This window comes from Pundamilia nyererei, unplaced genomic scaffold, assembly GCF_000239375.1.
Source record: "Pundamilia nyererei isolate P.nyererei 1_Seehausen unplaced genomic scaffold, PunNye1.0 scaffold00003, whole genome shotgun sequence".
Taxonomy (NCBI): domain Eukaryota; kingdom Metazoa; phylum Chordata; class Actinopteri; order Cichliformes; family Cichlidae; genus Pundamilia; species Pundamilia nyererei.
In genome coordinates, this window is record NW_005187404.1 from 8,419,509 (window position 1) to 8,434,420 (window position 14,912).

Sequence of the window (14,912 nt, forward strand, 5' to 3'; positions counted from 1 at the left end):
TTGACAAGGATTTGAACCAGAATCCAAATTTGGATTCATCTCTCCATTAGACCTGTTGCCACTGATTTTCTGTGTAATTTGGCAGATCTTAGGTCTTTTATTCTGATTCCCTCAATGAGCAGTACAAGGATTACCTGATGTGCCAGATGCATCTCTATGTCCTGTGTCAGATACTGCACACCATACCGAGATATCTCTAGGTTTTGGCTAAAAGTTGTTTGGAATTACACAAGGAATTACTCCTTTTCTGTTAACTTAAACTGTTTTATCATTAGATTCAACTGAGGAATTGGGAACAAATATGTTTTGTGACAGACTTTTAGAAAAACATGTCCTTAGGTTTGAAGAAAAAAAAACCTGAAAGATCCTCAGAAATACTGGAGAGCTGTATAGCTCAAGTCCAAACTATAAATAAGGTAACAAGTGAGCGCACAGTGCTGCACGTAACTTTGGGGTTGTCTTGGACAATTCCCTGTCTTCAATTATGCCAGGAAGATAATTCATCTGTCACTTTCTCATCCAAGGAACACTGATAAGTTAATGTGTGTTATTTCCAAGACAGAGTTGGATCAAATTGTTCATGCTTTTATCTTTTCTTACTCAAATTATTTAAACTCTCAATTTAACCGTCTCAACAAATCATCTTTATACTGCCAACTGCCCAAAATGCAGCTGCACATCTTTTAACTGATTCAAGGGGAAGGCCTCATATCTCCCAAATTCTAAAATCTATTCACTGGCTTCCTGTCAGTTTCATATTAACTATTAAAGCTTTGAATTGTAACACACCCCAGTACATCGCACAGCTTTTATCGACCCACTCTTCCAACTGGTCCCTTAGGCCTTTGTTTGTTACTGCTGGTCCCATAAAGTCACTTAAAACACATGGAGGTTAGGGTTTTGGGATGGAGGCTCCCAAACCTTTTCACTAATTGTTCCCTTAATTTTGCTTCAGAAGGTTTTAAAAACAAACAAACAAAAAAACTCTAGCTAAAGACACTTTGGGTAATCATATCTCTGGCCTTGTACCATTTAAGCATCCGTTTAGCCGTTTTTCTTCTATTTAAGGTTCTTTTGGTGTCAGGCACTTTGTAAAAGACGCTTTATAATAAACTTTAATTAGAGACGCTTGTTGGATCAGGCGTACCCTTAACAACTTGCCTATGAACATTTAAATCTGCAACACTGAGCCTGCTAGTTAGTTTCATAATTTTTCATTATGAATCATAAGGACCGACACGTTATCGGTTTCCTGATGCTCTCTGTGTAAAGACAGATACTCACTTTGGTGAACTGGCCTTGGAACATTGTGTGCAACATTGAAAAAAAGAGCTTGACATTTTATTTTAATATAAGCACACATTTATACGATATTTGGAGATCAAGTCACTTGTTATAGTCACAATGCTTTACAAAGTTCACATGAGATTACTGCATTGGAAAACATGTTTATTTAAAAATGTACTGGATGCTCGCTCATCTAAGATGAAGAGAAAGCAAGTTAAACTACAATTCAGGTTAGAATTTTTTTTCTCCCCTGCCCAGTAGATCAATTACAATTTTCGTGTACAAAACAGAAACATTTTAATTAAATACTTTTTTTTTTTTTTTAAAGACAGCTTCCATTCTTTCTCATTGTTTTAGTTTCTATTGCATTTGAATGAATCATATTATACACAGCATAAAGTCATTAATCTACATTTGTAATCATGTTTTCCCCCTCTATCATTCACGCATGGCAATTTTAAACAATAAAGTGCTTTTTTTTTTTAATTAAAAAAAAAAACAACCTTCTCTTCAATCAATCTAAGATACACTGAGAGAATACCTGCAGCCCTCTTCAAGACACTGGAATCTGACGGACACGTGCACATTTACACACAAATACTCAATCCCACACACGAGTAGGCAATATTTTCACCTGGCTGTTTGTTCATTAATACAGTGTATGTTTACTCTGTGCTTTGTATATGAAAAGGTCTCGAGCACACAGACTGACTGAGATTAATCGTTCTGTTAATTACTGCTAAGTTTAACTTAGTCATTGATTCTTTTTGCTATCCATCTTTTGTTTTTGTGTGCCTCTTTTTTTTTTAAGGGGGTGGGTAGATTTGTTCAACAGCATCCACACTGACGGTAACTTGTTGTTTCCATTTTGTTAAGAACAGTTAAGAATCAAGCTGGATCTGCACACGCACACGCACGCACACGCACACACACACACACACCACAGTCTGTTTCTTCAAACCCTGTATTGTCCACTGTCAGTGAACATCTTGCCTCTTGTCTCATATGTGAGCTGTGAATTTCAGTCATTTACAGAGGACTCTCCATCAAGTATGTAGAACAGCTTTACTTCTTGAAAATCTGTTACACACACATTGTATCTACTAAAGATTTAAAAAGGAAAAAAAAAAAAAAAAGGTTCATGCTGGATTTGTGTTTTTACTGCACTAACATTTTGAGAGGCTGTTGCAAAAGAGCCCACACGTTATGAACCCTACATAGTGTGCTATACAGTGTCAAACTATGGCGTAGAGCTGTCCCCATGCAAGACTTAGTCCTTCAGCCAGGACCGAATGAGTGCCACGGCGCGGCTGTCCACTGCATCGTGGCTGACAGCCACTCTTTGCGTTGTCATGGCCCATTTCTTTTGTCTTGCCCACATCATGAGACAAGGGCACCGTCTTACAGTCGAGAGGGAGCAAAGAATCTCATGGCATTGATTTCTACTGTGCTTCCATTGAATTACCACTTTTGCTCTTTGTGTTTCGCTTGGGAAAAAAAATACACGAGAGCAGAGTAAAAACGTTGATATCTCAATACACCGCTGATAACTGAAGAGGCAAAAACTGCAATAATGTTTTTCAGCTTGCTGTGTTCATAGGCGATTCAGTGAGAAGCTCGAGTAATTTTCCTTCTTCTTCTGCCACGACGTGCAAATATGACCTTTGCCATACAATCCTGCTCGCTGTGCTCTACGTTTCAGCAGCCCGGTCATAGGGCAGCAAAAATATTACATCACGGGCTGTGATGTGACTGACAGCCGACACTTGAAGAGCTGCGGTGATGAATAGCTTAACGGCATCTCTCTTAATGATCACAATGTCCATTAACAGTTAAGGAAGGCACGTAATGCTCTGAGAGTGCTCTCCAGTCACTAGATGAAATTTATGTCCTGCTGTTTTGAGTGACAGGCACTTGAACACCTTTCTGTCCTGTTGCTATGGATGCAAGAACAGAAAAGGCATATTAATCGTCATGCAGCAACAAATTACACCAAATGAAACAAGAAGTAACGCTGCTCACAACCAAGAAGAGTAAAAACAGGCATTTAACTAAAAAGAAAACTCACCCAATCGGTATTTCTCTTTAGCCTCTGCTCTCTCTTTGGCATCAAAGTACCAGACTGTGATGGCATAGCTGCAAGAGACAAAAAGGCTGAAATAAGAATAAAAGCTCATCTTTTTATGGACAAAGAACTATGGCTCAAAAAAGGGGGGGGGAAAGAAGAAGAAAAAGAGACATTGTCGGTGAATTTTATAAATTGATAAAGCAGGAACACAATGGTCGTAACAGTCACAATGTCACAAAAGAAACAAATAAAAACTAAAGTCGACCAGGCCGCAGACGTCACAGGCAGCATAGGGTTAATTCTTGCTGTTTCTCATCTCTCCTGTGGGGCTGTATTGTTTATTCCTGTCTCTCATGTCTTTGCCTTTCCAGCACGAGTCCTGCAATCGAACCTTCCTCCCCACTCCCTCCCACCGACCTCCTCAGGAAACACATATTTCCTGCCTCCGGCCCCACCTCGCCCCCCAGCAGTCAAGACGCAGAGGAGAGGAGATGGGAGAGTAAAAGGCTACGTGCCACGTGACCTTGTAAACATGCAAACGCTTACGTCGGTCTGTAAAGTGGGTCCGAATTATCTCGTGTGAGCATCAAGGAAACTTCAACCCATGTGAAACCCAGTTTTCTATACACACACGTAATCAACTGTAGAAAGACAGCGACAATGACCACGCTGAAGTAAAATGAGAATAGAGAGAGGGGAGCGAAGGGAAAATATAAATGTAATCTTTTTTTAACCTGCTGGAATAGTTTTGATAAAAACATATATTGGTTTCTGCACAAAAAGCCTAAACTGTATGTTAATTATGATGTACTTATAGAACTGAGCAACAGAAGACAGTTAGCTGCCAATAACCCATTGCATGATTTTACATGAATTAATGTGCACGTGTTACTAACCGAGTTGAGTAGGATGGCCTAACTTCATGTGGGTTCCTGCGGTCAGACCAGAAGATGAGCAGCCGGTCGAAGAGAGGTTCAACTTTGGCTACCACATTTTTGCCTTCAGGATAGATCTGCAGCAACCCACCTTGTTTCTACAAACAAGACAAATGCATAACAGAAACAGAAATACTTATTTCCAAAGTACATAATGCGAATCCCTGAGGGTTTACCCGGGTTACCAAATACAAAATAATAATAATAATAATAATAATAATAATAATAATAATAATAATAATAATAATAATAATGCAATAACATTAGATGCACATATAAACTAATGATGATTAACTTGTTTTTCTCATTTCAACTGAGTGAAACAAATAGTGGAAAAAAAAAAAAGTACCTTGGCATCCCAGTTCTTGTTAAGATAGTAGATACAGGTGATGCACCGTCCATCACCGTTAGGGTTGTCAATGTGGCGCACGTACCCTGCCCCGTTACCTGGGTAACAGGCAACCATGGCCTAAAAACAGAAGAAATGGGATCATTAGTTATAACTTGATACACCATTATAACAAAAAACACAGAGTTAACTTTTGATTTTTATTCTTCAGCCATATTTGTGACGTAGAGGCAGGACTGTTTGAAAGGTCGGCCACTAGCAGAAGAAGATACGAGTGATGCAGTGCAGGAATGATGCAGCTACCCTCCTCCTCATCTCCTGCTCTAATCATCTCTCACATTTGGCTTTTCGAACCCTCTGCAGTAAACCACACCACCATATCTATCTATCTATCTATCTATCTATCTATCTATACACACACACACATATGAGAACTATTTGAATATTTAATATTTTCCATAGTGTTATTAAGTGGGCAGCGCAGTAAAGCAAAGAAATATGTCAGAGTTCAGCAAAGAAACGATCTGCAAACAATGGTTTCACGCTGGTATTTCCCCTGCTTGACGTCTGAGAGTTGGAGGCTGTGAAGCAGGAGAGCACTGCTTTCTCTGGGGAGACAGAGGGAACTGAGACCTGCGTGAAAAGTCCTTCGTTCAATGCGCATTCCAGACGAGGGCCACTACAGGGCCACGTGGCTCTAAGCTAAAAAATAGAGCTGTGCCAAAATATGATACATACAAGGCTGTGTGACATATTCTTCAGATTAACTGGGGCATATTTGTGCTTCAGTAACTTTCCAAACTGTCTCCTCTGGCTTTAAGTCTCCTCAATATATGAAAAATCTATAGCTGATTCACTTACTCACTGACATCAGCTTTTGCTAGCGGAGATTGTGGCTGATGCATTTGGCAGCGTGTAAAGTAACGATTTCATTATTATCTCTCCAGGTTGACAACAGAAGAAGATACTGTCATTGTCCTGACTTATACTGTTCTGCATGGGAAGCAAAGCTTACAATACGAGTCAGCGCATCACTTTAGCTCAGCTGAGCAACACTATTATTCATTGCTAACAGCTTCTGCAATGCCGCAGTATTGATTTAACTCAGCTGATGCTATCGTTTAAGTTCTTGTACTACAGTGTGCAACTTGTACCCTTAGGAAATGAAAGCCTGCTCACATAGATTTCTAAGACAAACACACCTGCCCTAGTGTTGTTTGTGAAACTCAAAAGTGACTGTAACACTTTGTGGAGGAGAGCTTTGATGCATGCTTTCCTGCTCCTCTTGCTGGAGCTTGATTGTGTGACTCTGCTTGGCAACAATTGTCTGCTCTCATTACTGACCAGTGCTCAGAGTTAGCGCTCATTAACCTCTAGACCTCTTCTTCTCGACTCAGACTGCCAAACGGTGTCCGTGTCAAAATGAGCAGACTAATTGTACAAAATGAAAAACTGATATTTGGGTGTGTTGCTTATGATCATCAGAAGTGTCGCTTTACTTAGAATTTATTTCAACAGAGTCCCTACAATAATACAGAAAAAGCTCCCAACAATCAAATGTCCCTTTGAGCAAGTACTCGATGACAGTGGGAAGAGAAAACAACAACAACAACACCCTTTTACAAATTTCCAGGAGAACCAGGCACTCTCTTGGGTTATATTTTGACTTTGATGTCAAAGTCACCAGGATTAGAACTCGTCTTGAGATTTCTATTAGATGTACCAATGGCATTGTTTTCAATCTTAGGTGACTTCCTTTTTTAGTTATTGCATTTACAAGATTTTCAGAAAAATATGACCTCTGACTCTTTGGGGTTGAGGTCACTGATATTCAAACGTATCCATGACGTGCAGTAGACATACTTATGGCATCATTTCAAGCTCCTATGACGCCTCTAATTCTGTGAATTCTATCGCAGTCATAAACTAAGTTGTCCAAGCCACCCATCCAGTGAAGTGACAGTAGCCCGTCAGCCTTTTACAGCTGAGGAGTAAAAAAAAAAGAACGTTTGCCTTATAATTGGTCATTTTCAGCTTTTTTTTTGAACAACTGATCGTTTGTTTTGATGTGCTAACCCTTAGGACCTCTACTTGTTGACTTGGCAACATCTTCATGCTTAACAGTGACAAGAAGAAGAAAATACCAGACAGGAGTCTACTTTTAGTACCCTGCTGTCACTGTCAAGTTCACATATTACCTTCTGCTGCTGACCTTGTACCACAGTGATAACAGCTGATCGGTCTTGTGGGGGTACGTGCCCTTTTGTGCAGACAAGAAACTGCTCTGTTGTGCAAAGGATAAATATGCACTCTGTCATTAAACAGACAGCAAACTGTATAAAAGTATACTTTGGTTTTGACTTAATTCAAAAAGGAAACTATTCAGGTTTAGAATACTTATGAGTATAATTTAAGTAGTTTTATTTTAATGGCAGCTATCTTTGAAGCAGAGTGGATTCTGGTAGGCAGTTTGTGATCATCTGAATCGCAGCTATTGAGAACGGGAAAATGGCATACCAGACATTTTGATACTCAATGACAAATTTGATTTTTTTTAACAATGAGTGTAAATATTTTGGGTGTGCATGTATTCGAGGAAGTATGGTTTCCCCCATAAATGCCCACAAACTGTCTTAACAGCTGTAATTAACCACAATTAACATGTGATATGCCGCATCAGGCACCTCAGGCCTAGCCCTGAAGCATAAGCACATTAAACACACACTGATACACTGTGGCTATCAAAGCGTACACAAGAAGGGTATATAATTTAGAAGATGAGTTATTGTTTTATTTTATTTTATTTTTTTTACTTTAAACCTACCTGAGGTGAAAAAAAAAAGTTTTCTAACACAACGATAGTATTCAAATAAGTTTCATATACATCCACATTGCATCAGTCTACACCTGTCAGTTGCAAAGACACCCACAGACACACAATACTCGGTCAGCTAAACAGCACAGATTGATCCTATCTGTCATTTCTGGCCCTCCTCACCTCCTCATCTCTGCCCTCAGTAAGTTCAAGTCTAACTTGCACCAACCACATGCCTGCCCGGGACCAGCATTAATGCTCTAATGGCAGCTCTGGGTAGATACCCAGGTGACGGGCAGGCAGGCAGAACAAGCTGTTCTGGAGGAGAACAAAAATAAACTCCAATGCCACATGCATATTCAGATAAAGGGAATTATGGTGGAGGTGGGGGGTGGGGCTGGGTGAGGGGATGGCTGAACAAATACAGGCATTGCCGTTTGCCAAGGTGATCGAGTAAAAGAGAGGGAAGGCATTTTTATGCGTGTGACGCACAGCAGCGAAAATGTTGCAAGTTGACTGTGATGACTCCAAACGCTAAGGAGAATTTCAGAAACAAAAAGTTTTCAGTCTGGGTTTTGGTGGTAGTTATGTTTCTATAAACATTTCAGGATTCGTTAACCTTGAAGTAAACTGTTTTAAAATCTTCTTTGAGTCATATTACTCATCTGCTGCAACAGATATAGACTGCACAGATCGGTTACTCCTTACGATTGCAAACATTACTATTTTAAAGTCCCCTGCGGATCCCACAAGCCTTGTGCATGTCTCCCAAACTCTATGCTATGAAAACATAAGAGAAGTGTGTTAGCAGGCCATAAGAAGTCCTCAAGCTCCACCACATTTTGCCGTGTGGCAGCCCTGAGCCCTTTCGGATGAATGGAAAACGTGAATCAAAGTCAACAAGTCCTTGATGGTGAATGTTTGGAGCTGCTCAAGGACTCTTCGGTAAAACAAATCTTTTTCAATTCCACAGTTGAGACCTGCTGAGTCACTAACTGTCAAGCAGCACAGTATTTTTGCTCCATTTTCAAAACTGATTACTCAGAAGCAGCCGGGAGAGCAGGAGATTTCATATAAGGCAGAAAAAGAGATTATTAATTTCTTCCAAATTGAGAATGAGATAAGAGCCCGGGTGAATAAAACGGAATAAGGCTGAACTGCTCTGCCACTCCCAGCTCATATCTCTGCCGTCCTTCCAGTTTGATGTCACGGCCCGCTGCTTAGCCAGATTCACATCTAGTTTGCTGCTCATATAAGCTGAAGGATGGTTTTAGAGTGTGTGAGAAGGGGTGTGACCTGGACTAGGTGAGTTCAAACAATAACTCTATAATTGTTCCCTAGCAGCATATCGTAACCAGCAATACTGTGATCCAAGTGAGCGTCACTCTCCCATTCAAGAATAGCCAATATCTGCTAACATGCCCAGGCTCTGGATTCACTGCAACTCTGTGAGTGTTTTGAAAGAGGCGGTAGACCCCTCTTTCCCTCGCCTAATTAAAAAAAACAAAGCAAATTTGTCATAAAGGTTACAAAATGTGAGCCTCTAAAGCTGAATCACATCAACACAGCACTATCGCATTTGGAGACATTGCCGCATGACAAGATATAAATGGTTAGAAACACAATCAAATTCAAATATAATAAACAGCCTCTAGTGTTAACAGTATATTACTGGGGGTTGTGTGAACATAACACAAAGGAAACCAAAAAAAAAAAAAAAAAATGGTGAGATCATAGGCTGTGCCCTTATGAGTCAGTCACACTATAGCCACAGTTGCACTCATTATGTATGAGTCAGCCCTGAATATTAGCCTAAGCAACACAGTCAAACGACTATTTCTGTAGGTGTTAGCACTTGCATGTACACGATACACTATTTCTTTTTTTTAAATAAAAAATTAGCAGCTCCACTTGCAGTGTCCACATATTATGCACCAAGCCTGGGTCCTTTAGAGTAGTGGATCTTGCATCACATTAAGATGCATTCAAAATGATAGGCGAGCGTCCTTATAAACACCAACTTGTCATCAAAGGGAAACCAAATGTTAACTGTTAAAACTAAAATCTGGTTCTATTTACCATAGATTATCTGAAAGGAAATTAAATTGATTTAAAAACTGAAAATCCAACCATTCATCCATCCATGCTAGGAACTCAGTGACTAGCCTGCATGTTAGTATATGGCTTCTGGCTCCTGCCTGCACGGTGGCACTGCTGAGCTCTAGGAGGGGCATCTAAGGACACTTTACTGCAGAAGACAGACAGTCCTAATATGCCAAGCTTCTGCTGCATCGCCCTTTCTCGCTTACTCATCACTGTCTTCCCTTTACCCCCTGATCCACTGCACGTTCACATCTCCTCTAACCCATCCCTTATCTTTGAGACTTTCCCAGTATCACCTTGGGTCATGTAAACTACATTACCATTCCTTTTGTTAACACTATAATCCTTGCCCTCCCCCCCTACGTTCTCACAGGCAGCGAAACCGACCTTCTGCTGACTAACAGTAGACAGGCTTGGGGGAAAAAAGTGCTACTTACTGCTGGTGCGGCATTATTTTGGGCATTGCCAGGCCCTCTTTTTCCTCTCCTCATCTCTTTCATACACAATGCGCAGCTCTACTCTGTATGGGCCTGTTACCAAGGTAACGGCAGGGAAATATTTTGCCCAAGTAGCAAATAAGGGGCTTGATAAGACGGGAAAGGAGAAAGGGAGTAAAGGACATGGGAAATGGAAATGTGGAGAAAAGGAAAAGACGAGAAGAAGAACAAAACACCAAGAAGAAGGAAAAAATACAAGTGCACTCTGGACAATGAGACGAGAGGACATACCCCACAGTACCCACACGGTGCCCCTTCCATGTATCTGTATTCTGTACTGCCTCTTTTCCTTTCCTTATCACTTCCTCTTTCTTTCATGCTCACTCCACAATTGCACCTATTGCAATGCTGTCTCTCGCACTAATCCACACAAACACCCCGTCAGGACATTTTGTACTATGCAGCACGGACCTTTTCCTTTTATTTTTATGCACCAAGAGCGCACAGTGTGATTTTGGCCTGGGAACAACTGCCGTTTAGGTCTCGAACATTTTCACCAAGGGGTCACTCGGTTTGTTATCCCATCTAAGAGAGAATAAATGACCAAGTAGGTAAAAGTTAACACAATACAATGTGAAGGATGTATTATCCTTCACAATAAAACAGTGGGATCTAATGATCAACCAAGATGGACTCACTGTCCTCCTAATTTCATGGCACTGCAGAAACTGGAATCAGCACATTTTACATTTACAGCGTTAAAGTTCTGCATTGAAGATTTGCATACTGTTTCCAGGGTTAAGTGTTTGCTCTTTTGTTGTTGTTGTTTTCAAGATCGAAGTAACACCTTCGATGCGTTATTGACTTCAAAGATAAATCCACTTCTGTCATGAAAGTAAGCTGCAGCTTAAAGTGTCAAAAGATAAAGAGTGTTTTCTAATGTGAAACAGGCTACACGGCAGAATGCCATTCAACAGCAATGCACAAGACCTTACTGTTACCGTTTTTGCACTCTGAAGTGCAGGGATGGGGGTAATTGTGGAAAACTGGGCATGTGTTACCCTTACACAGCTCTGCTCAGGCATTATGTTAAAGTGGCTTCACTTTACTGAAGCAGCGCTGTCGGCCCAAGTCTAAGGGAGCAAAGGCGGCTGCAGTGAGATAAGCACAACAGACCTCGTTTAAACACAGTCTCAAGCTGACGTAAATGGTAAGACGTGCATTTAGGGCAGGGTGCTATGTGCAGTTGAGCAGAGTTAGCAAGGTTGTGAAGGAAGCACTATGGAAATAGAGGTGAAAAAAGAATATCCAGCCATCCATGTTTTATTATGTCAAACAACAAAACAGTTGTTTGACATGGTTTCAAGCAACTTTTTACATCTGTGTGTTGTATTTTGCATAGACATAAAGATAAATGCTGGCTAATTTGCTACACCGCTGCAAAGATTTGTGTGGTTGCCAGCTTGCAGGCAACAGCTTTCCAATGCGGGGCACTAATGTGTCTATTTTTTCAGATCAGATCACATTTGGTCAACATCAAGAGCCATCCTGGACGTCTTTTCCACATAAAACAGGTTGCGCATTTCAACAGGAGTAAAAAAAACAAAAAAAAAACAAAGGGAAAAAAACCCAGCCCAGACTGGCGTGTAAAACACAGACAGGGGGGAGAGCATATACAGTGCCCCTAACAGATATACACAGAGATAAACACATGGAAAAAGACTAACAAAGCTCAATTCTTTTTTTTTTCTTTGCTCTTCTACAATGTTTTTCCAAACTATTGGGGAAGTATTTTGTAATTTTGGGGCTCATTCCTGAGGGCCGCACTCTGATAATTGTGCACTGTGTCTGAAAAATATCAATGGAAAAACTGGGTCACGTGGTCCCGTAGTGATGCTAAAGTAAAATAAGGGGGAAAAAAATATGCTGCTCACGTGGCATGAGATATAAGATAAGGAAAATGAAAACAAACACTCCTCTGCCATGCCAGTGCCATGTTTGTGTGGGTCACAGTGATGATAGAAAATTCTGGCAGAGATAAAGCGATGGCAGAGGAGATACAGCCTCCGAGTTTGTTTTCTTCTTCTTTAGGGTGCCAGAGGTATGAAGGCAGGGACTAGGACGGGGAGATAAACTTCGGCAGGCCTAAACCTAGTGCGAGTAGGACTGCAGCCCCTCCCTGTCGCATGTGCCACAAACACAGGGCTCATCTTGACATCCTATCAGCAGGAGCCCTGCGCACTCCCCCCATGTGGTGCGATGGTGTGTGTTTGCCTACCCACATGTCGGCATTACAGAAGGTAAAGCAGGGCAGACAAGACAGCCTAGCACAACTTGAATGAGGTCAGACTGACGCTCTACTCTGGCATCCTTTATTGTCCTCAGTTTTCTCTGGCACGTTTCTTTTAAAACCTCTCACCCGCACCCCCCTCCCCCACTCCTCTCACCTTAGTGCGTCCGTTGATGACACAGTTCCCAAGCTGTCCATTGGCAGAGCTGTACATGACGGCCTCATCTATGTGAGCCATCAGCACTCCAATGTTCTCGCACCCGGGCTCTTTCCCCTCCACCCAGGCGATCTGGTCGCCCCTGATGTTAAGGGAGGGAATGTTCTTCTGGCTCACCAGCTGCCCACCGCGAAACTTCCCATTCTGATTTAGAGTCTCCACCTCTTCCAGGACTCTGTCGCCCAGCTGGGAGCCCAGGAAGTTGTCCTTTACACAAATCCCATAATACGTCATGCAAGGGACGATGTACTGCTTGGCTATGCGCTCTGCTGACCAGCCAGTCCCTGCAGGAAGTGGTGGGTTACGGGCAGCATGTACCCCGGGTGCAGCTGAAAGGCCTGAAGAAGCCACCTTACTGTGCCCACTGTGCTGATTATTATGAGGGGCAGCGTGGGTTAAGGAAGCCAACTGGTTGGAATGGGAACTGTTGCCACAGTTGACAGCAACTGAGAGAGGGGCGACTGCTCGAGCCACTCTGCTGGTTTCTGTGGATTTGATTGCAACGCCTCCCTCTACCAACCTTCTCCGCTTCCAGTCTGAGTCCCCTGAAGCGAATACTGGGTCCATAGAACCTCCTGGTCCAGGTGACCCCACGCTCTGGCTGCTAACAGTCTCTGGCCCAATCTCCCGATTCTCCCCACATCTCTTTTTCTGCTGTTGTGCCTGTCTGGTTTTTAAGTCACCATTGAGTCTCCGCATTACTGACGGGTGCTTCTCATGAGCAGTCCAGTCCCCGTTCTCCATCAGGCAGGCTCTGCTGGTGAGGGGGTACCCGGGGCCCTCCGTTTGCCCCTCCACCCCCGTTACTTGGGCAGGGTAACCATTTGGCGTCTGAGCCAAAACGCCTGAGTGGTTGCCCTCTACAGTTGCAGAAGGCGACACCACCCCGCCGTTGTAGAGCGGCACGCCGGTTTTGCATTGCTTCGTTGGGGTGGTGATTCCCGGGGAGTCAGTCTGAGAGGCTAGATCCGCGAGCAACTCCGCCGCGGTTGGACTGCCGACCGGCGCCGCACATAAGCCATTAAGCCCCATGTCCGTCCGGTGCGTGTGGTGAATCTCTGTCGGTCCGCTGACAAACTGCCTGCTGTTCGCTCCTCTGTCCTGCTTGTGTGAAACTGCGACGGATCCGCGGGCTGGGTTTACAAGGTCCGTCTGTTCCAAACTCTCCATTTCATCTCGTCATCTGCTGGATGCGCACGTACTTCACGTCCTCGACTCATTTTCTAGCTGAGCCGCTGCTGCTCTCTCTGGGGGAGAAGATCCCTGGCGCAACCGATGGAAGTTTCATGACTAAGTCCTCCTCTGCTGCCTTTGATTCCTCCCATTTCTCCGGTTTAAATACTCTGAAGCAGCGTGTTTGTTTGTCTCCGTGTCTTATATATACATTCTGGGAGTGTGTTGGGCATTTCTGTGAAGAGCAAAACGATACACTTTAGACCTATTAATAGCACAGTGCAGACCACCTGTCACAGCGAGCTGAGGTAAATAATTCCTAATATTTATGTGGTGCAACAAACTCCTAGTTTGGGCTATATGCGGTATTTCTATAGGCCTACTCGTAGTATTTTTTAAGTGGGAGCAAGAAAACAGTGCAGCCTATACATTTTTAAAAATACAATCCTAAGCATATGCTATCAGTGTAAAGAAAATGAAAAAATGTGCAGGCTAATATTTACTGCAGCTTTATACCCAGATTTTAGTCATTACAAAGAAGGAAGGTCAAAACAAGTCACTTTTACACACAGTTGGGCTATACCACCTTGACAATGGACACGAAAATAATAAAAATATAATATAGGATAAAATGAGCACTATAAAAGGAGCTTTCAATATAAGCTTCGACATCGTGAAGTGTATTAAATTTTGACGAAACACCAATTAAATTATTTATATTTCGTCTTTGTCTGCCATTCATTACCAACTTAGCAGCACCACTATTGTTAAGTGCTCCTTGAAAAAAAGAGTGAAAGACTAAACTGGTTTATTGAACGCCATTAAAAAAGAAAAACGTCCCACAGAGTATTAAATAAGTTAAATATGCAGGTTATGGGGTCTAAAAGCGTTGAAATTTCTCGCCGGGAAAGCACAATCCACTGCTTACCTACGGCAGCCTACAGCAATGCAAATCCTCGGCGAGCGTACGTGACAGGCTGAGAGTACGCATGTTATTTCCGGGATTGTCTAGCTCGTGCGTCCGTCCCATCCAATTTTCTTGTCGGTTATAAATAATATCCAGGTGGCGAGGGCAGCCAACGGCGGCCTGACACATTAAACCGGGCGGAGGGGCGAAAAGAGGAGCCCGGAGATCCGCCAGGCGCCCTCAAAACACCCAAAAAAAGCGCTCCCCGTTGTGTCGGTGAGCGCCCCCAGTTTGTGTCTGCCTCCCCCCACCCCTACTCTCTTTCGCCTCC

At 42.5% G+C, this 14,912-nt stretch overlaps 1 protein-coding gene across 1 annotated transcript; it reads right to left on the minus strand.

Moving 5' to 3' along the window:
• Positions 1-1,432: 1,432 nt before the first annotated feature.
• egln2 (egl-9 family hypoxia-inducible factor 2) lies at positions 1,433-14,912 on the minus strand. Its single transcript, XM_005720878.1, has 6 exons — positions 14,603-14,912; positions 12,442-13,909; positions 4,640-4,759; positions 4,252-4,388; positions 3,356-3,423; positions 1,433-3,224 (listed from the first exon to the last, which is right to left on the minus strand). The coding sequence occupies exons 2-6, from the start codon at positions 13,669-13,671 to the stop codon at positions 3,172-3,174; spliced, it is 1,608 nt and encodes a 535-aa protein (XP_005720935.1). The 5' UTR covers positions 13,672-13,909; positions 14,603-14,912; the 3' UTR covers positions 1,433-3,171.